Below are 21,087 nucleotides of genomic sequence, written 5' to 3'. Positions count from 1 at the left end.
AGGGCAGCTGCTGGCCTTTTTAAAGTCTCCTGCATCCACTCCCTAAATGCCTGGTTTTAATGGCCACATAGCTCCTGCGGACTCCATGTTCGTTATCTCTAGATCTGATTTACCTGGATTTCAACCACCCTGCTTTCCTTTTTGTTTTTCAAGCCCATCAAGCTCTGTCCTGACTCAAAGTTTTTGCCTTTGCTGTTTTGTTTTCCAGGCAGGCCTTCTCCTACTGGTACTTCAAATCTCTCTACAAATGTCACCTTCTTGGAAAGAGAGAGGCTTTCCCTAACCACCCCATTCCAAACAGACCACCCTCTTCCCATGCTGTGCATTGCCCCCCTCAGTCATTCTAAATATCATTCTACTTATTTCTTTCATAGCTTTTATTATAACAGAATATTATCTGATTTATTTATTTGCTTAGAGTTACTGTCCCCCAGTAGACAATAGTCCTTTGAGGGCAGAACTATGTCAAGCTTGTTCACTGCTCTATCCCCAATGCAAAGATGGTGTCTGACACAAATAAAGGCTCAATAAATACTCACTAAGTAAATAAATGTATGGATGAGTGAATGAATGAAAGAAATACTTAAACATGCAACTCAGGATAACACAGCACATCACTATTTACTTGAAGCATTCCTCAAGTGTCCCTCTTCTCCCTTGATGGACAAACCATAGAGTTCCTGGGATAAAGTATGCAAGGATAACTTTAAAAATTAATATATTTAAATAATAAGAAACTAAGTTTCAGACCCTCAAATTATTCTTTGTTTAGAAAACGATGCCATTATTTCATGCTAGTAAGTAACAAATTTACTAAACCAAATATCAAATTTGGATTAATATTAAAGATTGTGATATTCCCTCTACTATCTGAGACATTTATTGAATTATAGTATATAAAAATAAATCTATATTAACACGAAAAGTTTCTTTAAAGTTGGAATAGATTGCCACATAGGTTTAGAAAGAATTCTCTTGTTTAGTGTTTTGTTTTTTTTTTTAAAAAAAGAATGGATTCTCCTCTTTTTAAACTAGTTTCCTAAAATAAATAAATAAACTAGTTTTCTGTCTACTCAACGATTTCTTAAGATCTCATCATTAAATGATCAATCGATAATTTAACAAGTATTTTTCTAGTACCTATTACATTGTCATAATTTGCCAAAGTATACTGATGAGGTATTCTGGAGAGAAACAAAAGAAGACTTGTAATTTTACTTACTTGAAATTCTTCTGATTAGATAACTTTATAAATTATATTTTTTTAAAAAGAAAAAAAAAGAAAGTAAAAATCTGCCCTTTAGACCAGAAAAAAGTAGCAAGACTGACTGCTTGCTCTAAATTTAACACAGGACTCAATTAAATCATTCCTGTGACACAAATCACTCAAAAACATAGATACACTTATGATCTTATACATACATATCCACAATTTATCAGTTCTAATATGCCATTAATTGTAAAACTCAATTATTTTATGAACCACTAAGAAAAAAAAACACACTGCCAATTGAACCATAGCATACCATCCTATATAATAAAAGCCTAATATGCAAATCGACCAAATGGCGGAACGACCAGTTGCTACAATGCACACTGACCATTAGAGGGCAGAAGCTCAATGCAGGAGCTGCCCCCAGCCTGCAGGTCCCAGGCCGACCAAGGTGGATGCTAGTGGGGGCCCCCCCGATCGCCCCGCTGGTCGCCCTACAGATCAGCCCTGATCACTGGCCAGGTGTAAGGACCCTACCCATGCATGAATTTCATGCACTGGGCCTCTAGTCAATTATAAGATGAGTCCTAATAAAATGTAAAAATGTGTATTTTAGAATCAGTGAGATAGGACATAGATTTTGTAACCATTTGATGAATGTTTGTTGCACCCACATATATGAGACCATGGTCTATGCTTCCTTTGTTCATTATTGTACCATGGCCAGCACTAATAAACTCTTAATAAATCCTTGAATGAATGTGTAGATCTAATGGTGAAGTTTACCTTACATACAAAGTGTCTAAGTGATAAATTAAAAAACACATTTAAAATCAGCACTAACTGCTAAGTATGTGCTGGAAAGTAACAATTTATTTTGAAGTGATATATATCTCCTTGAAAAGAAGTCCTGGAAATGGTTAAATTATCATTTAAAAAAAGAACTGCCCACCTCCATGGGAAACAGGTGAAACTTGATTTGTAAAGCCTAAGTGAGTAATTTGAGGTGTTTGATATAACAAGCAAATTGGGTGGGGAGAGCAAGCTGTTTTCACCTCCTACTCTTCTCTGTTTTTAAAAGACAGCCAAATTCAGATCTAGGAGAAAAGCAGCTCTATACTTTTATAGAAACCTGAGAGGGAGATGTCATTCTGTCCATGCATTTAACAGAAGAAAGCAGAATCTTCATCTAAGTCCATGCAGGACTTATTATTATAGTGTGGTAATTATGAAATAGAATTCTCATATAGAACGATGCCTCTCATATAGAACGAAAGAAGAATTCTGCCTATTCTCCAAGGGAAGTTACACACTTGTCTCCTGGTGTTATTTGAAAGCCTGTTCTTTCCTCTGTCTTCTGACACCTCTACCACACTCCTTATTCCTTGGAATCACCGTCACCACCATCAAATCATCACCCAGTTCTGGTCCAAAGTGGCCCACAGAACTGACTGGACCAGACCAAAAGTGTCAAAATAGGAGTAATAGGGAGCAAAAATGGCTATCAGAATAAGTTATATTTATATCAGGATAAGAGTTATATTTATATTTGCACAAGATGCCCCTTAATTAACTCAAGGAAGCATTGTGAGTCCTCTAGGTAAGTTACTGTGGAACTCAGTATGAATGAGTTAATAGTATTAGGTCCCAAGCAGCTATTGACAAAGTTAACAAAATTCATATGAACTCACCTAGACAGATATTTGTGACATAGCCTTAATTTTTTTAAAAAGTTGTACACCAATATGTATTGTATTTTTAGTTTTTTAAAAAGAATCTGTGGGCTCGTCCTGGCCAGTGAGGCTCAGGTGCTTGGGCCTCCTCCATTGTACTGAAAGGTTGCTGGATGGATGCCAGGTCAGGGTGCATGTCCCACGTTTGGCTGGATCAGATTCACTCTGTATGAATGTTTCTCACTCTACTTTCCTCTCTCTGTAAAAATCAATAAACTATTTTAAAAAATCTTTGGGCTATAAATCTATCTGTTAGGAAACATTAATGGTTGAAAGGAGTCAAAGTGTTTGTCTTCAAGAAGATTTCGTCTAGTGAGGGAGATAAGACTTGTATGTAAATAAAATTATGATACTAAGATGTATAGTAAAAGACATTTTAAGAGAGTATTAGCTCTCTTCCTCCCTCTCTCTCTCTCTCTCTCTCTCTCTCTCTCTCTCTCTCTCTCTCTCCTCTCTCCCTTATCCCCCTTTTCCCTCTCCCCTCTCTTCTACTCTCTCTGAAAAGCAATGGAAAAAAAATGTCCCCAGGTGAGGATTAACAACAACAACAGAGAGAGGATCAGATAAGGTACCAAGAGAATCCAGAAAAGAAATTAAATTTAATCTGACTGAAAGCATCAAGGAATGTTCATGAAGGAGATAGTGACTTAACTGGACCGTAAAGATGTATGTGAGGGTTTACAGAGTGAGTACAATCAGAATCCACTTAAAAAAAATCATTTCCTCACCCTAGCTGGTTTGGCTCAGTGGATAGAGTGTTGGCCTGTGGACAGGGTTTGATTCTGGTCAAGGGCACATGCCCAGGTTGTGGGCTTGATCCCCAATAGGGGGTGTGCAGGAGGCAACCCATCAGTGATTCTTTTTCATCATTGATGTTTCTCTTTTCCTCTCCCTTCCTCTCTGATATAGTTAAAAATATTTTTTAATATATTTTATTGATTTTTTACAGAGAGGAAGAGAGAGGGATAGAGAGTTAGAAACATCGATGAGAAAGAGACATCGATCAGCTGCCTCCTGCACGCCCCCTACTGGGGATGTGCCCGCAACCCAGGTACATGCCCTTGACCGGAATCGAACCTGGGACCCTTCAGTCCGCAGGCCGACGCTCTATTCACTGAGCCAAACCGGTTAGGGCTAGATAAAAATATTTTTAAACAAATCCTTTCCTCTATTTCAGTGTAGTTGAGTTTCACATCCAACAATAATGTGCTTATAGAAATACATGCACACTATGGATAGCTGTGTACTATATATGTCTCCATATTCTCTATATAATAAAAGGGTAATATGCAAATCAACCGAATGGCAGAACGACTGGTCGCTATGATGCTCACTTACCACCAGGGGGCAGATGCTGAATGCAGGAGCTGCCCCCTGGTGGTCAGCGCGCTCCCACAGGGGGAGTGCCCCTCAGCCAGAAGCCCTGAGTGGGACTCACAGCTGGCAAGCACAGCAGTGGTGGCGGGAGCCTCTCCTGCCTCCAAGGCAGTGCTCCTGAGGGCTCCCAGGCTGTGAGAGGGCCCAGGCTGGGCTGACGCCCCCCTGCCCCCGCCTCAAGTGCACAAATCCCATGTATATATAACATGCATCTATATATATATATATATCTATATATATATATATATCTATATATATATCTATATATATATATATATATATGTTTAGTGTCACATATCAATTTATTAAATGTACTTTAAAAAAATCCTCACTGAGGATATTTTTTCCATTGATTTTTAGAGAGAGTGGAAGGGAGAGGGAGAGACAGAGAGAGAAACATGGATGTGAGAGAGACACATCAATTGGTTGCCTCCCACTCTTGCACTCCTACCAAGGCCATGGATCTAGCCTGCAACTAAGGACTGTGCCCTTGACTGGAATCAAACCGGGACCCTGCAGTCCGAGAAGGGCCAACGCTCAATCCACTGAGCCAACCGGCTAGGGCTAAACGGACATTTTAATAACTTACAGAATCTTAAAGGGACTGCAAACTCCATCATAGGATGTTAGTAGCACTCCTGGCCTCTATCCACTAGCTCTCAGTAACACTCCACCCCCAGGGGTGACAACCAAAAATGTCTCTGGACATTGCCAAATGTCTCCTGGGGGACAAAATAGCCCTCAGTTACAAACCATTAGTTCTTAATTCTTATCCAGTAAGAACTCTACAGTTCATGATGTGGATTTTCTTTTTAGGTCCCTTCTTCAAGGTTTATAACCTTACTGGGTCAAGAAAGCTTTTGAAGATCTGTTGAAAGCTTTTGGCTCATTCATTCTCAGAAAAAAAGCTCCTTTGCGCACCATGTGGAGAACAATGTCAGGACTTTCCACTTGGGTTCTGTTTCTCGGCGCTTAGGGAACTGCCTGGTCTGTGTTTCCCAGCTGGGTGGGTACCCGAAGGCTGGTGTCCAGAGCCTCTCTGTGTTTGCTTCAGAACACTGATAATCAGGAGACAATCATCCTGTTCACCCAACTCGCTCTCCCTTCGTTTTAACCTGCACGTCAGTTTTAACAAGAGTCTTCTCAGAAGAAAACAACACTGATGCGGTAGGATAGATCCGACTTCCCCTCACTCTCTTTTGGTCTAGATTCCTGTCTAGTCCAGCATATTCCCTCCTGGATGGTCCAGATAAATGAGAAGATAGAACCAAAGAGTCAGTCAGGTAAGAAAGGGGCCACCTGGACACCTGATTTTGATTGTGAAATATGTGAGAGAGAGCAAACTATGTATCTTAAATTTATGAGTAAATTATGAATTCCCTATAGCCACCACTCACTGGGTACTCCTAAAGAAAGACTTTCTAGAAATCCAAAGTCGGTATTTCTAGAAATACAAACCCAGCCGCTGCCCCTTCCGTCCTCCCCACCTAGCGTGAGAGCTGTGCGTCAGACTGTGGAGTTCCTGATTCGCACAACCCGGGCAAGGCCAGCAATCGCTGACAGCTACGTGGGGCCCTGCACTGCCACAAGGACCCCCGGGCTGCCTTGCCCCTGGCTTCCCAGGCTCCTTTAGTGAGCATCCGGGTGGCCCCGTGAGTGACGGCCAGGAAGATTCTGGACAGAGAAAGAATGCGGGAGGGGTAGGATTTATTTCCCCGCAGGATAGATGGGGAAAGACAGATGCCTGTGTGTCCCTCTTTTCGACTTAGGTGTCTCTATTGCTCCATAAATAAAACGTGTCCCTGCCTTCCGCGAGCTCTATAAAGGCAGCGAAACGGCCGTGCCCGGGGCATTCCGGGCGGGGCACGAGCGGAGCCGCAACAGGTGAGACCGCCGCTGCAGGTGCAGCCCTCGCCACCCAGCCGGGGCTTGACTCCCAGGAAGCCGTCGCTGGTTGGAGATGGGACCCGTGTGGGGCCCTGGAGCGGGCGGGCAGGGGCAGGACAGCTTCCTTTCTGAGAAGCTGAGAGTGAGAAGAAAGCCGGGAAACAGGCGGGAGAAGAGATCTGCCCCACCCGCCCAAAGTTATGTCCCCAGGGGAGCGGCGACCTGCACCTGGAATCTGCTGCAGTGCGCACAGCCTCGGGCCCCGGGCGCGTGGCCGGAGGGTCTCACGACTGGCGCGGGGCTGTGCTTCTCTCTGGTGCGCGCCTGAGGCTGTGCCCAGCTCAGGTGCTGGGGGCGAGGGCGGAGGGATGCTCCCGAGGTCCCGTTCCAGCCTTGCCCTTGCCCGGGTTCCAGCCCGAGTTTGGGGAGATTTCAGAACGCGTACAGTGCCCTGGCTGCCCGCCTGTGGGGACTGACTGGGTCCAGCTCCCGAAGCCCCCAACGCGGGGCTCACTCCTTTCAGAGTCGGGGCGCCCGGGGAAAGAGGTGCAGGCTACGGAAACGGAGGTCTTCAGGTGGCCCCCTGCAGGTGGCGGTGCGCCCCGGGCGGCGGGCGCTGAGCGCCCAGGGTGGCTGCGCGCCCTGGCGGTCCAGGCTCTCCAGGACCCGCTGCCACAGGTGGGGCCCGGAGGCGGCTAACCGCAGGTCGCCTCTCCCTGTCCCGTCCTCTTCACCGTTTCTTCTCCTTCCCGGCTCCATCGCCTCCTTCCCCGTCCTTCTCCTCCTCAAAGGTCATGGAAGCGCCCGGCCGCAGGTCGGAGCCGCCGCCGCTCCCCGAGTACAGCGGCAGCTACGTGGTGTCGAGGCCGGTGTACAGCGAGCTCGCCTTCCAGCAGCAGTACGAGCGGCGCCTGCAGGAGCGCAGGACGCTGCGGGAGCGACTGACCCAGAGCTGCAGGTCAGCCGGCGGGCGCGGCGGGACGCCCGGGCGTCCGCCACCCAAAGCCCGCCTCGGGCTCTGCGGTCCGCGATGCGTCCTTCCTGGTGGGAGGAAGGCTCCGTCGTTCTCCTTTCGAAGTTAACTCCAGTCTCAGAACTTATCTTTGGGGAGAGGGTGTCCCGGGAGTCCTGTCTCTCTTTCTCTTTGGGGGACACCTGGAGCGCTCCTTGGGGATCCAGCGGGTCCCAGCTGCTTTCTGGAGATGGCCAGGCTGAGGAGAGTGGGGAAGAAAGGGGCTCGATTAAAAAGAGATGATGGGTAAAGTCATCACCTGACCAGGAGGAGTCCTAGAAAGCCCAAGCTCCTTCAGGCAGGATGCCACCCAGAGACAGGGAGTGACAGCCAGACGCGGGAGAGCGCGGTGCTCCGCGGCCTTCACATTAGGCAGGGGACCCCGGGGAAGCCTCCGTTCGTCTCCACACCCAAACCGGCCGCCTGTTATTAGACATCACAAACACAGAATTAGAGAACCGGCGATTGCTGCCGGATTTTCTCTTTAAAAACATTTTTTAAAAAATAGAACATTTAAAATACATATAAAAGTAAATAGTAGTATAATGAACCTCGTCTCCATGTTTTTACCCATCACCCAGCTTCAATGATGATCTACTCAAAGTTAATCTTCTTTCATCTATTGCCACCCACTTGCCCCCCCCCGCCCCAACACTGTTTTCTCTCCATATATATGTTGGGGCAAAAGTAGGTTTACAGTTGTTTGTATGGAAAGTAATACAATAATTAATGGATAAGAATGAACTTTGTGTTTCTCATACTCACAACTGTGAACCTTCTTTTGCCCCAGTCTCGTGTGTGTGTATACTTTTGCCATATATATGTGTGTGTGCGTGTGTGTGTGTGTGTGTGTGTGTGTGTATGTCTCTAGGGATTCTTAAAAATACATATCCAGTACATGTAAGTACTTAAAAATATATGTAATCACAATTCCATAATCAGGAGTCAAAGAATGTTCACTTATTGTTTTCTTTTATCTATTGGTTGTTGAGTTTAAAAAATAGTAAATAGCAAGGTACAGCAAGGTGTGCATTTATCATGCTAAGAGGTTTGCAAAACTGGTTCCAAGCTTGTTTTGCCAAAATATACAGAGCATGTTTATTTTTCTTAAAAGAAAAAGAGAAGTAGAAGAAGGCACCTGGGGATAGAAGTCTGAAAATTAATCTCCATTTAGAGACTCCCCATTGATCAATGTATGGCTGGACTAGAAAATGGGTTCTTGAGTAGGGATATTTTCTCAGAGGATTAAGAAGGTGGGGGTGGGGGACACTTAATCCTGTGTTTCCTACCACGGTGCATTTTAAAGGGTAGATAGAGTTCTTGGCAAAAGCATGGTCAGTACTTCAGTGTTGATATTTGCAATCCTCACTCTCTTTCTAAATAGTTGTAAACATTAGAAAACATGAAGGGTTCAGTTCAAAACTTTGTGATTGCTTGCGGCTGAGATTAGATTGGAAACCCAGTTTTCTTGCTTTTTGACAGCTGTTCAAGAAAAAGAGCCGTTGGTGTGCTGAAGACTCTCTTGCCCATCTTGGACTGGCTCCCCAAATACCGAGTCAAGGAATGGCTGCTCAGTGACATCATTTCAGGAGTTAGCACTGGGCTAGTGGGTACGCTGCAAGGTAAGGTGTTGGTGGATTGGCCCCAGGTGGTTGTGAATCAGTCTCCAGAAGCAGTTCATAACTTCCTCCAGGTTCCCATGGGTCTGTACCAAGAGCTTCTCACCTTTGAAGGCGTCATCTTTCCTCTAGCCTCTTAGTGGAGAAAGTTGCATCCTTCTTCCTCCTCTTCCTCTTCCTTAGAGTTCTTTTTCTGGGAAACCATGCTGTTTCTCTTAGGGGTGGAACCTTTTTTCTGCCAAGGGCCATTTGGATATTTATAACATCATTCCCGGGCCATACAAAATTATCATCTTAAAAATTAGCCTGCTGTATTTGGTCAAACAGTTAATTAACTCACTCCTCATGCCTTGGCAGGGCCAGACCAAATGACTTCTCAGGATGTTCCCCACCCTGCATGGCCCAGCTACAGCCCCATTACCTAAGCAGTGGCTTCCCAACTTTTATTGGCCATAATTCACAGTAAGAAATATGTATTACATCAAATCTGTGCACATATAGCTCATTTTGTTAAATAATATTTACCTCACTACAAGTGATGCATGCTGATATTTTCTATTGTCTTGTTTTATTATGCTTACATATATTTTTTAAATGATAATTACAGCCCATAAAGTTACTTTACATCTCACACATGGTCTTGACCTGCCCTTTGAAACTGGCTTAAAGGAAAGTGGAGGAAGTATTTTAGCCTGAACTACACATAAGTATTTTTTCTGTTCCCCTCCCCCTCCTTTTTAATCCGTCCCCTTTTTTTAATCTCTGGCAAAATGTCCCAGCATAGGTGGTTATTACTTTAAAAAAAAAAACAAACAAAACTGGCTTTGTATAACATTTCCATGAGCATCTTGCAAATCCATTGCCTAGTTGGTAAATAACATTCTCCTCTGCCCCCCACCCCCAAACTTGCTTCTGCCCTCCCCCCAATTCTACAAAGCCCCTGGATCATGAAAACAGAAATCTCATTTATTTATTATAATTTTATGGAGCATCTACTATGTGCCAGGCACTAGGTATGCTGGCATGAATAAAATACACTACTTGCTTACAAGGAGCTCACAGTTCAGTGGAAAAATAGATAACAATTAGGTGTAAAGGCTGTGGTACCAGGATAAGTAACATTGCCTGCTAAGGGAGTGCACACAGGTGCACTCAACCCAGCCTGTAGGCTGAATTGTCGGAGCTGAGTTTCCCTAAAGGTTTAGTCTGAGTTTGCTGCATGAGGGAAGTGGGGTGGGGTGGGGAAGAATGTCGAAAGATGGCTTGGTAATAGACTGTTTCAGAAATTAGAAATAGTTGTTGAGCAATTCATGAGCCAAAATTTGCTTGTGGAGCTCTTAAGATTACTCAGAGCAGGCCAGGTAGATTCCCACAGAGAAGGAGTATGTTTTGTGGTCCCAGTGTGGAGTATCAGTCTGGTCAACCATGTTTTTTTGGTTTTGGTTTTTTATTAATTTGAGGAAGAGGGAGAGAGAGAGAGAGAAACATCAATTTGTTGTTCCACTTATTTATGAATTCATTGGTTGATATTTTAAAGCTGATTTTTAGAGAGAGAGGGAGGGAGAGGGAGAGAGAAAGAGAAACATCCATGTGAGAGCAGAACATCGATGGGCTTTCTCCTGCACGCCCCTTACCAGGGATAGAGCCCACAACCCAGGCATGTGCCCTGACCAGTGTTGGGGGTGATGTACAATCATTAAGCCACACTGGTGGGGGCATTTGTTGATTCTTTTTTCTAAATGTATTTTTTATTGATTTCAGAGAGGAAGGGAGAGGGAGAGAGAGATAGAAACATCAATGATGAGAGAGAATTATTGATCGCTACTTCCTGCATGCCCTCTACTGGGGGTTGAGCCCACAACCCAGGCATGTGCCCTTGACCGGAATGGAATCTGGGACCCTTCAGTCTGCAGGCTGATGCTCTATCCACTGAGCAAAACCAGCTAGGGCATTGGCTAATTCTTGTTTGTGCCCTGCCTGGGGATCAAACCTGAAATCTTGGCTTATCGGGATAATGTTCTAACCAGCTGAGCTGCCCAGTCAGGCCTGGTCAACCATGTTTTAAATCACAGAGGTGGATGGGAACCTGGGATGGGGCTGTGCATTTCCTAAGTTAAATGAAGACAAGTTCTTGTGTGCACAGTGGACTCTCGTAGGTGTGACATGGCCACATCCTTTGACTCCTGGGGGACAGGAAGCATGTGCCCTGATCAGGAATTGAACTGGCAACCTCTTGGTGCATGGGTGGATGCTCAACCGCTGAACCACCCCAGTTGGGCTTACCAAATCCTTTTATAATAAAACTGGAGGCCGGGTGCATGAATTCGTGCACAGGTGGGGTCTCTCGGAGTGGCCTGCGGAGATTGGGTCGAAACTCACAGTACAGCACCTCCTGCAGCTCCTACCTGACACTCTTGCTCATCCTGGCCCCACTGCTTGCTGCGGTCTTACACCCAATCGGTCTCGCACCCCATCAGTCCCAATTGAGAGGTTCGCACTGCCACCGCAGCAGTGCTTGCTTGCCAGCTGAACCCTGCGGGATTGGGCTGAAACCGGCTCTCTGACATCCCCTGAGGGGTCCTGGATTGCAAAAGGGCATAGGCCAGGCCAAGGGACCCCACCAGTGCATGATTGGGGCCGGGGAGAGACCGCGGGAGGGCTCTAGGTCATGTCTGGCCCATCTTGCTCAGTCCCTATCGGCTGAACCCCAGCAGCAAGCTAACCTATACTGGTCGGAGCGTCTTCCCCCTGGTGGTCAGTGCACATTGTAGCGAGGGGTTGAGCAGCCTTAGGGTATCATTAGCATATTACACTTTGATTGGTTGAACAGTTGACTGGTCACCGGATGACTGGACACTTAGCATATTAGTCTTTTATTATATAGGATGATTAGGGTATATTTAGGTAGCAGCTGTGCCTAAGTAGGACACTATATGAAAACTGAAAGAGTTCACCTTTTCAGGCCTGTAAGAACAGCAGAGCCAAGTTTTGGGAAATGGAAGTTTGAGAAGGACCGGCTCGGGCCATATTATTTTTATGCATACAATGTGCATGCTTATTTTTACAAAAGTGGGAGCATATACTACCTTGAATTCTACTTTTTCTCTTTTTTTGTACTTCATATATGTCCAAGTAAATGTATTTCTATACATCACATCAATTTTATTTCATTGAGTAAGTTTATAAAGAATAATTTAGTTAACTACTTCCTTATTTTGAGGCATTCATTCAAAAAATAATTTTGGGGCACCTATGGGCCAGAATATTTAGGTTGTAGCCACACTTTTTTTTCTTACTCTTATAAAGGGCTTTATTTTTTTCTCACTTTAAGTGAATGAAATATGGGAAGGTAATATGGACTAAAATGTGCTGACTATGTAAGAAGTATTTAACCAAGGAAAAGAGCACATCATTCTCATCTTCCACCCCTCATGTACATGGATAGGTTGAGATTTCTTCAGACCAGATGACATTCATGCACCCACAGCTGCTTGGGTTAATGTAGTGGAGAAGTTGATGTCTGAGGAGATCCCAGAGGCGTTGTCTTGCCTTCCTCTTTGTACAATTGTCATTTTTTTTCTTTGTTTGAATCTAATTTCTGTTCCCCAACAACATAGGGCAGAGCAACAATGGCTGTGTCCCTCAGAACACAGAGAAACACTGAGTTCAGGTGAAACTGCCTAAATGCACAACTGGTAGTATAAACCTTTGGACTGAATTGACGAACTTTTTAATCAACAACTGACTTGATTCCTTTTTCCACTCCTGTGAGCAGTGAGTGATCCAATTACTGATCAGTTGAGTCAGTTCTTTAGAACCGATTTGGGTAGATGCAATCATTATCCCAGCAGATTTGAATCATGTTCTGCAAACTAGTCTAGCTACAGACTGCAGGCACAATAAGGGAATGCTCAGGACACTGCAAATTGGGGAATCTCTATGAAAAGGCCTTTCTTTGTACAGTAGAAATATACCGTCACTTTTGTTTGTGAACTCAAACCCTTTGGATATACTTTCAGGCATGGCGTACGCTTTACTAGCTGCGGTTCCTGTTGGATATGGTCTCTACTCTGCTTTTTTCCCTATCCTGACGTACTTTATCTTCGGGACATCAAGACACATCTCAGTTGGTAATTATAAGCATATACTACAATTTGTATTCCTGTTTAATATGTTTGGGCCATATCGTGTGTATTTTGCTTCCATATCTTTGTTAATGTTTTCCAAAGAAATAGGGCTTTAGTGCTCTGCCTGCTTTTTCTATTCAGAGATGCAAATGGTTCTTCTTAGCTTTCAAAATACTTTGCCTTCAGTTTGCTTTATAGTTAACTCTTTTTCAATGAAGTGGAGAAATTGAAAAATTGTTAAAATTACAGCCTACCTTCATATTTTGGCATGGTTTAGTTTTTTTTTTTATTATAATAAACTAGAGGCCCGGTGCACGAAATTCATGCATGGGTAGAGTCCCTAGGTCTGGCCAGTGATCAGGGCCAATCTTAGCCTTCTGGCTGCTGGCCAGGGCCTTCCTTCGTTCCATGCCACCCCCCTGGTGGTCAGCGTACGTCATAGTGAGCAGTCGAACTCCTGGTTGGTCGAACTCCCGAGGGGACAATTTGCATATTAGCCTTTTATTATATAGGATTTGACTCCATATTTCGAAAGTGTTCTCTTCCATAACAAAAAATGACCATAAAAATCTTCAAGAGGTCTTTGAACTTACTGTTTTACCAGACTGGCTTAGCATTTACTAAATTATGTTCATCAAATACATATTCATTATTTCATTAAACAGCATACTTATGTTTAAGTCAGTAAGATTGGAAGACTGGCAGAATCGTGCCAAAACAATTTAGAAACTAAGCTTGGCTTTCCTTCTTAAATAGGTTTAAAATAGGTTTATTTCCTGCAGTATCTAAAATTTGAATTTTCTTTTGCTAGAATGTTCTAGTAAGTAAATGTTTTAATGCTACTCTGCTACTTTGATGTTTACACTTGAGGTAATTTTGCACATCCATCCATCCGCTGACTAGACATGTCTACCTGGGCAATCCTCTTGAAACAAAGACAACTGTCCACTATATCTCCAACCCATATCCTTGTCCTTAGTTGCATGTCCCCCCCCATATCTGGCATATTGCTTTGTCCCTGGAAGGAGGTCAGGAAGAGGTTTTATTGATTGAAAGAACTTCCTCACCTGGGAGAATTGATCAATACCAAATGCTTGATGAGGTAAGAAACATAGAAGCTGATTTTTTTCTCTTTGGTATTCTACCCATGTAGACATTCCAGGTTACTGGATTTTGGTACTGAGCCCTCCCAGTTGTTAAAGCCTTCCACGATTAAAGGGTAGGGTCATCATCACCATGGACAAACATATCAGCAGTAAGTGGAGAAGTTGCTGGAAGAAAAGGAGTACTTTTTAAACATAGACTCTTACAGACTGGCATTTGATATATGAAAAAAAATTTGTCTTGAAAAGAGAAAAAGGGAAACTATACATTCCCTGTACTGTGTCTTTATAATAACTTGAACCCTGTGGTACTGATCAAGGTACTCAGCTCCACAGAATAGAACACTGGATGCTCTAGGAGTAAAAGTAAGATGGAACAAGTTTACTCAGCTTGTATACCACCTCTGCCAGGAAACTTTACCTGACAACTCTCCCCCCTGCCATCCCCACACCACCACCAAAGGAGATCACACAAGAATAGGTTAGACACCCTTTCTGTTTACATAGAAAGCATCCTGAATGCTGTATTGTAATCATCTACCTGCTTGTCTCTCTCTTGCTCATTTCTGGATCCTGAATGCCTTAAAACATTTGCTTTTTAGCTTCTTTTATGAACAAACAATATAGATTTTCCCAATCATAGCTAATTATCTCACACATCTTTCTAATCCTATGTAGACATGACATGTTGAACCTAAACACTTGTGATTAATAATTTTTAATTGATAGAGACTTTCTCTCCCAGGACCTTTCCCAGTGGTCAGTTTAATGGTGGGATCTGTTGTTCTGAGCCTGGCCCCGGATGAAAGATTTCTCGTACCCAGCAGTAATGGAACTATATCAAATGCTACCATGATAGATAATGGGGCTAGAGATGCAGCAAGAATATTGATTGCGAGCACCCTTACTCTTTTGGTTGGAATCATACAGGTAATGGACTTACAAGTAAAATATAGACTGGCATGATTTTTATTTGCAGTAACTAACTGTTGATGACCTAAAAATAAAAGGCCCTTCAAAGTGAGAGACAACAATCATTTACTGAGATCAATAAGAATAGCTATTCCAAATGCATTGATTCAGGCGGAAGCCCAATTAATATTCCAATTAGGAGATGAAGGCAATGGGTATTTATGAAAAAGGGGAGGGGACCAGTTATATCAATAGAAGGAAGGCATTCCTATTGGCAGATAATATAACATAGTGGTGTTCATTCTAAACAATGCTTGTAATTTTCAGTCCAATAGTCAGAATAACTCATTTCTTGTTATCTTTGCAAAAGATCACAGGAATAGGTGCATGTTTTTTGCTCTTCTTAGTATCTAGAAATACCTCAAGGTTAATAGTACCCACTTTTTTCACATAGTAGAGTGATGGAGGGGAGAGGTGGAGCATTAAGAAATTCAGATTTGTTTCCTACAAGTATTTTTGTTACAGGCAGGTTACCAGAGTTAAAATTGCTGTCAAGTTTGATTTGTTAATAGTTCCAGCAAGTAGGTTCTTCTCCCAGGCAAATATTTAATTCGTCCTTCCTATTCCTGTTCTAGCTGGTGTTTGGGGGTTTGCAGATTGGATTCATAGTGAGGTACTTGGCTGATCCTTTGATTGGCGGATTCACAACAGCAGCTGCCTTCCAAGTGTTGGTCTCGCAGCTAAAGATCATTCTCAATGTTTCAACCAAGAACTACAATGGAGTTCTCTCCATTATCTATGTAAGTGTTTCTTCTCACTCTAGGGATGGCTCACTGAGAATGTGTTCTTTTCCTCTTTAACATGAGTCTGTAGAGCCTATGTCCCTCCATGCCATACTTTGGGGGTCGCTGAAAGCATTCTTCTCTGAAAAAAGCAATAAAATCATGGGTAACATCGAAAGAGGCAGATTTTGCAAATCATTATTCTCAGTTGGTCAGAATGGTTTCAGAAGTGTCACTGCACTTAAAAATACTAAGGAAAACAAAGTGGTATAGTGAAGCGAGGACTGCTCAGGGGGCAACAGACTTGAGTTCCAGTCTTATCTTTGCCCCGACAAGCTAAGTGACCTCTGGTACATAATGTAGGATAATGGCTGATCGTACCTACCAACTAAGTTAAATAAAGATAGATGAGGAGCATTTTGGCTGGCACAGAACAAGTACTCAATAAAAGTAGTTACTTTGAAATTATTATTTCACATCTCAAGGCTCTTTTATTTTTTATTTGTAAAATTAAACAATTGGACATGCATCTCTAAAGCCCTTTTTAACTCTGAGAGTCCATAAAATGTATAATGTAAATGTCTGAGCAATTATAGATGAAAAGGAACATTAGATTCAGAGATGATTCAACATGCAAAAGAGATGCAAAAGAAGGATGTAGAGCACACTAATTAGATTGAAAGTTCTTGTATCTAAATATATATTCTATGTAAGGCATGTTTTTGATGCTTGAAAGTGATGCTAATAGTAACATGATGTCACCCTGGCTCGGGGGGAATGATATGCATAAATAACATGTCAACATTAAGAATGGAGTCCTTTAGTGATCCATGTATTAGCTTCTAAAACAATGTAAGGCTATGCATATATATCTAAAAACTAGTGAGGTGGTCAGGAATTTTCTCAATTTCACAACAGTGCCATCATCCCACATTACTTCATCCATTCAACAAATATTATCCAGTGCCTATTATGGTCAGTTACTATGCTAAGCAGTGATAGAGGAGGGAGTATAACAGTAGTTAAGATCATGGATGTTGAACTTCAATAAGCCTGGTTGTAGTCTTGGTTCTACCACCTATTATTCATGTAAATGTGGGCATGTTATATTTCTCTAAGCCTCAGTGTCCTCTATTGTAAAATGGGAATAATAATAGTACCTATTAGAGTTGTGAGGATTAAAAAAGAAAAATTGTGTATAGCACTTAGCACAATATCTGGCACATAGTAAAAACTCATAGTAATATTATTTTCATTATCATGATAAACAGACCTAATTGAGCTTATTGTCCACTTCCCAGGCTTTCAGTCTATTAGAACACTTTAGCACAGGCTGTTTTTTGATTCAGGATTATTTTTGTCATTGTTGCTTTTTTTCCTACCAAGTCCTTGGTTTGATTTGAAGCCTTCTGACAGGCTCTCTCACTTTTGCAGTCCCCGAGACAGCCTGCTTTTTCTTGCTATCACATTTTCTCCATCAACCATTCACTTATTCCTTCTTTGACATTAATTCAATCAGTAAGTATTTATTGACTACCTACGATATGCCAGGCATCGTTCATTCCCTATGCAAACCCACTGAATCTACCCAGATACCCCTTACTGAGTGCACTCACTGCCTTGTGTGACCATTGCTAGGTCTGTATCCACACAGATCACAGGAGGCCTGGGCCAGTGGTTAGCCCTGGCCATGCTGGACCTCTGTAGACAGGGAACTGAAATGGTTCTTCTGGTCTCCTAGGTCTATGTTTAAGATGAAGCTGATGCCAAGGATCCCACTATCAACAGGGACTAAAGTAATCAGGAAGCACTAGAACAAGGTCAAAAGAGTTTTTAAACCAACCACAATCATTATTTGACATGTCCTTTTGAACACTATTTTTGAAGTCTCAGGTTACAACCTGTCATAGAATTTTGCAAGAATCCCTCCCAGGTCAGCCAAATTAGATGAAGATATTTCAATCATCCCTGTGTGAGGGTGAATATAAGCTTCCTCTTTTGATAAGAAAGCATGAGTATGTCAGGAAATGATTGCATAAGGGTTGAATGAGCCACTCAGTACGTGAACAGAGAATTTTGCTTATGACATTACCAATTACAATCATTCATGAAAGAATCCTTCCACAAATGCAGAGTGGTAGTAGAATCCTCCAAGAAAGACTAAGATTGTTGAAGATGCTTTCCTTAGAATGTAGTTAACAGTCCTTTTGTTATAAGGTTGTATTTTAGATTGACCCACACACACACACCAAAAACAAAAAAAAAACAACAACAAAAAACACAAACCCACATACCAGGAAATAATGAATACAAAAAAAAATGGAGGATGAAATATTGGGAAAGAAAAAATATATATAAACATTAATTCACAAATGCCAGAGATGCTGAAAAGAGTATTCAGAATAGGGTATCGGATGCAGAAAAACTATTCAGAATTAGTAATACTCTTCATGCTACCATGTAGCTACTCAATTATCTAAGTAAATCAGAGTCTATTTAAGAGAGACTGTTTTCCTACCATTCACTTTGAATGGTTTGTCATAATCGACAAAGGAAGACTTTCTTTACGCTTACTGAATTGCTGCTACCTGCCCCATTTTTCTCCAAACAAGGAGGAAGAACACATTGATAAACTTTACCTAGATCAGTGGTCGGCAAACCTCGGCTCGCGAGCCACATGCGGCTCTTTGGCCCCTTGAGTGTTCTAACGCCACTTCTTCAAAATAGACTTGCCCAGGCCGAAAACCGACTTCTGCGCATGGGCCACGAAGTTTCAATCGCACTGTAGGTGCACGCCCACACGTGGTATTTTGTGGAAGAGCCACACTCAAGGGGCCAAAGAGCCGCATGTGGCTCGCGAGCGCGGTTTGCCGACCACTGGCCTAGATGGTGAGAGTTTTGAAAGCCACCCCTAAGCTTGATCAGATTCATTACTTTGAATCTGTTTAAGTATGTAAAATTTAAGACATTATAATAAAAAGAAAGTAACACTTTAAGGGTTGATATATATACACAAGTTCTGATAGCAAGAAATGCCTGATGGCAAAGGGTAATTATGAAAGGTCTGTGATATTTATAGGAATAAATTTGGCTCCAAAAGTTAACTAAAAAAATTTCCTCATATGTAATATTAGGTATAATTTTTTTTATTACTTTATACACCCAGGTAATGCTAGGTAAGAATGAAGAACTTATCTAAATGAAATGGTCCTAAAATTCTCCAAGCATAGTAGAAAATGTGGTAAAATATTATCCATTACTGAAAAGCTCATTTTCATTATTTGAATTTAGAATACTAGGTGGGACATGGAATTATATGTGTATCCATATTTAAACATATTTTATAAAGTATTTTAATAACCAACTAAATTAGATTTAATTTTCAATGCTTTCCTTTGTTATTGTTGTTTTAAAATCCTCACTGGAGAATATTTTTTCTTTAGATTTTTAGAGAGTGGAAGGGAGGGAGGAAGGGGGAGAGAGTGAGTGAGAAAGAGAAACTTTGATGTGAAAGAGACACATTAATTGGTTACCTCCTGCATACACCCCAGTCAGTGCCCAGGGAATCAAAACCAGGACACTTCCTTTCATGGGCCAACACTCTAACCACTGAACACCCTGCACTCTAGTTCAAGCACTTGGTGGAAGGTATTTTGCTTGTACTATAGCTTCTCCCCTCGTTGTTTTACTCTCTCCTTTTTTTTTTAATCATTTTTTATTTTCAATTACAGTTGACATCTATCATTATATTAGATTCAGGTGTACAACCCAGTGACCAGACATTACATAACTTAATAAGTGACCACCCCAGAAATCCTGCACTCACCTGCACCTCCCCTAGTATTCAGAATATTATTGACTATAGTCTCTATGCTTTATATCCCTATGACTGTTCTGTGACAGCCAGTTCCTTTACTCTTTTTTTGGTTGTTGTTAATCTTCACTGGAGGACATTTTTCCATTGATTTTTTTTTTTTTTTTTTTTTTTTTTTAGAGAGAGAGAGAAAGGAAGGGAGAGAAAGAGAGAGAGAAAAACATCTCTCTCACGTCGATTGGTTGCCTACCACATGCACTCTGACTGGGATGGGATTGAACCCAGAACCCAGGTATGTGCCCTTGACAGGGAATCGAACATGGGACACGTTGGTGTCTGAGGTGGTGTTCTAACCACTAAAAAACACCAGCCAGTGCTCCTTTACTCTTGAATGTATTCCAGAGAGTTGAAGTTGCCGGCAAAATGACTCCTAGATTACTTAATGTTCATAATAGGTAATTGCTGCCAGATTGTCATTATAATTCTTTTAAGTATAGTTCACCTATAAAAATAAATAAGGTACATGTTATAAATTATGAGATGTTCCATCTCTTTATCTTCACTGGAAGATTATTTGTCTCAAAGAATTGATGAATGCCTTTTTAAGTCAAGCCTCCTTCAGGACTGAAGTTGCTGTAACAAACATATTAGTGTTCTTTCCTGAGATTCTCCCTTGCTAACATCCCTCTATTCCCAGAAACCTTCTATTTACAAAGCAAAACTAGTTTTTCTTGAGCTAGCTTATCTCTCCAGTTGGAAAGAGTTACTTTTATTAAAGTCATCTTCAAGTTTGAACTAAATACCAAATTAATTTCCAAAATTTTATACTTGACCTATATATCAGTTCAATGACTTTCTTGGCCATAATGAATAGGTCAGTCCATATGTAATTACATATAAAGTATTTTAGGCATTTTATTATCACCTGTATCATTCAGGTTTAGGAAAGAGCTTTACCTAAAATACTGGCTAATTGGGACTGTTTGATTTATCAGTCATTAGTTTCAACAGTACCATATCAACATGGTAAAAACTAGGCCAGTTAATAGCAACTGTAAAACCACTTTAAGATGCAAACTTTTAAAGTTTTCCTGCAAGTAAAAGACATTTTTTTTTCTTTTAAGAGATCTCATTATTTTTTCTCAGAGACCCACTTTATTCAGTCTGTACATGTGGGGACATGGGCCCAAGCCCAACCCACCATAGCATGTATCACTCCTGAGAATAAGGCACCCTATGTACACAGCCCCACGCTGCATTCCTGTGGCCCTGGAGCCCGGGTCTGGCTCTCCTAAGCCCCTTGCCTCTCCCTGGTGCCTGAAAGGGACAAGTGAGGGCCTGCCCAGCATTAGCACAGACAAGGAAAATAAACAGGTGTTGGAGGGAGCCATGCTTAGACCCTGCTCCGTGTTTCCCTCCTCTGAGCTTTGGGAACCAAAAGCACAGGAAAGCAGTCAGCTCCCGGTGAAGAGATCTCATTTTACTGCAAAAAACACAGAGAGCAAAGG

At 42.1% G+C, this 21,087-nt stretch overlaps 1 protein-coding gene across 1 annotated transcript in view; it reads left to right on the top strand.

The window, feature by feature from the left end:
- Positions 1 to 7,004: 7,004 nt before the first annotated feature.
- Positions 7,005 to 21,087, top strand: part of SLC26A4 (solute carrier family 26 member 4) — a gene marked incomplete at its 5' end in the record, with an annotated part of 41,712 nt that continues 27,629 nt past the window's right edge. The window contains 5 exons of the mRNA XM_080664883.1: positions 7,005 to 7,168; positions 8,705 to 8,844; positions 12,861 to 12,971; positions 14,817 to 15,001; positions 15,619 to 15,783. Coding sequence (XP_080521009.1) covers positions 7,005 to 7,168; positions 8,705 to 8,844; positions 12,861 to 12,971; positions 14,817 to 15,001; positions 15,619 to 15,783 — 765 coding nt within the window. The remainder of the gene's footprint in view (positions 7,169 to 8,704; positions 8,845 to 12,860; positions 12,972 to 14,816; positions 15,002 to 15,618; positions 15,784 to 21,087) is intronic.

Source organism: Plecotus auritus (genome assembly GCF_963455305.1).
Source record: "Plecotus auritus genome assembly, chromosome: 4".
In the NCBI taxonomy this organism is placed as follows: domain Eukaryota; kingdom Metazoa; phylum Chordata; class Mammalia; order Chiroptera; family Vespertilionidae; genus Plecotus; species Plecotus auritus.
The sequence above is the reverse complement of the archived record's forward strand: the minus strand, read 5'-3'. Positions and strand labels throughout refer to the sequence as shown.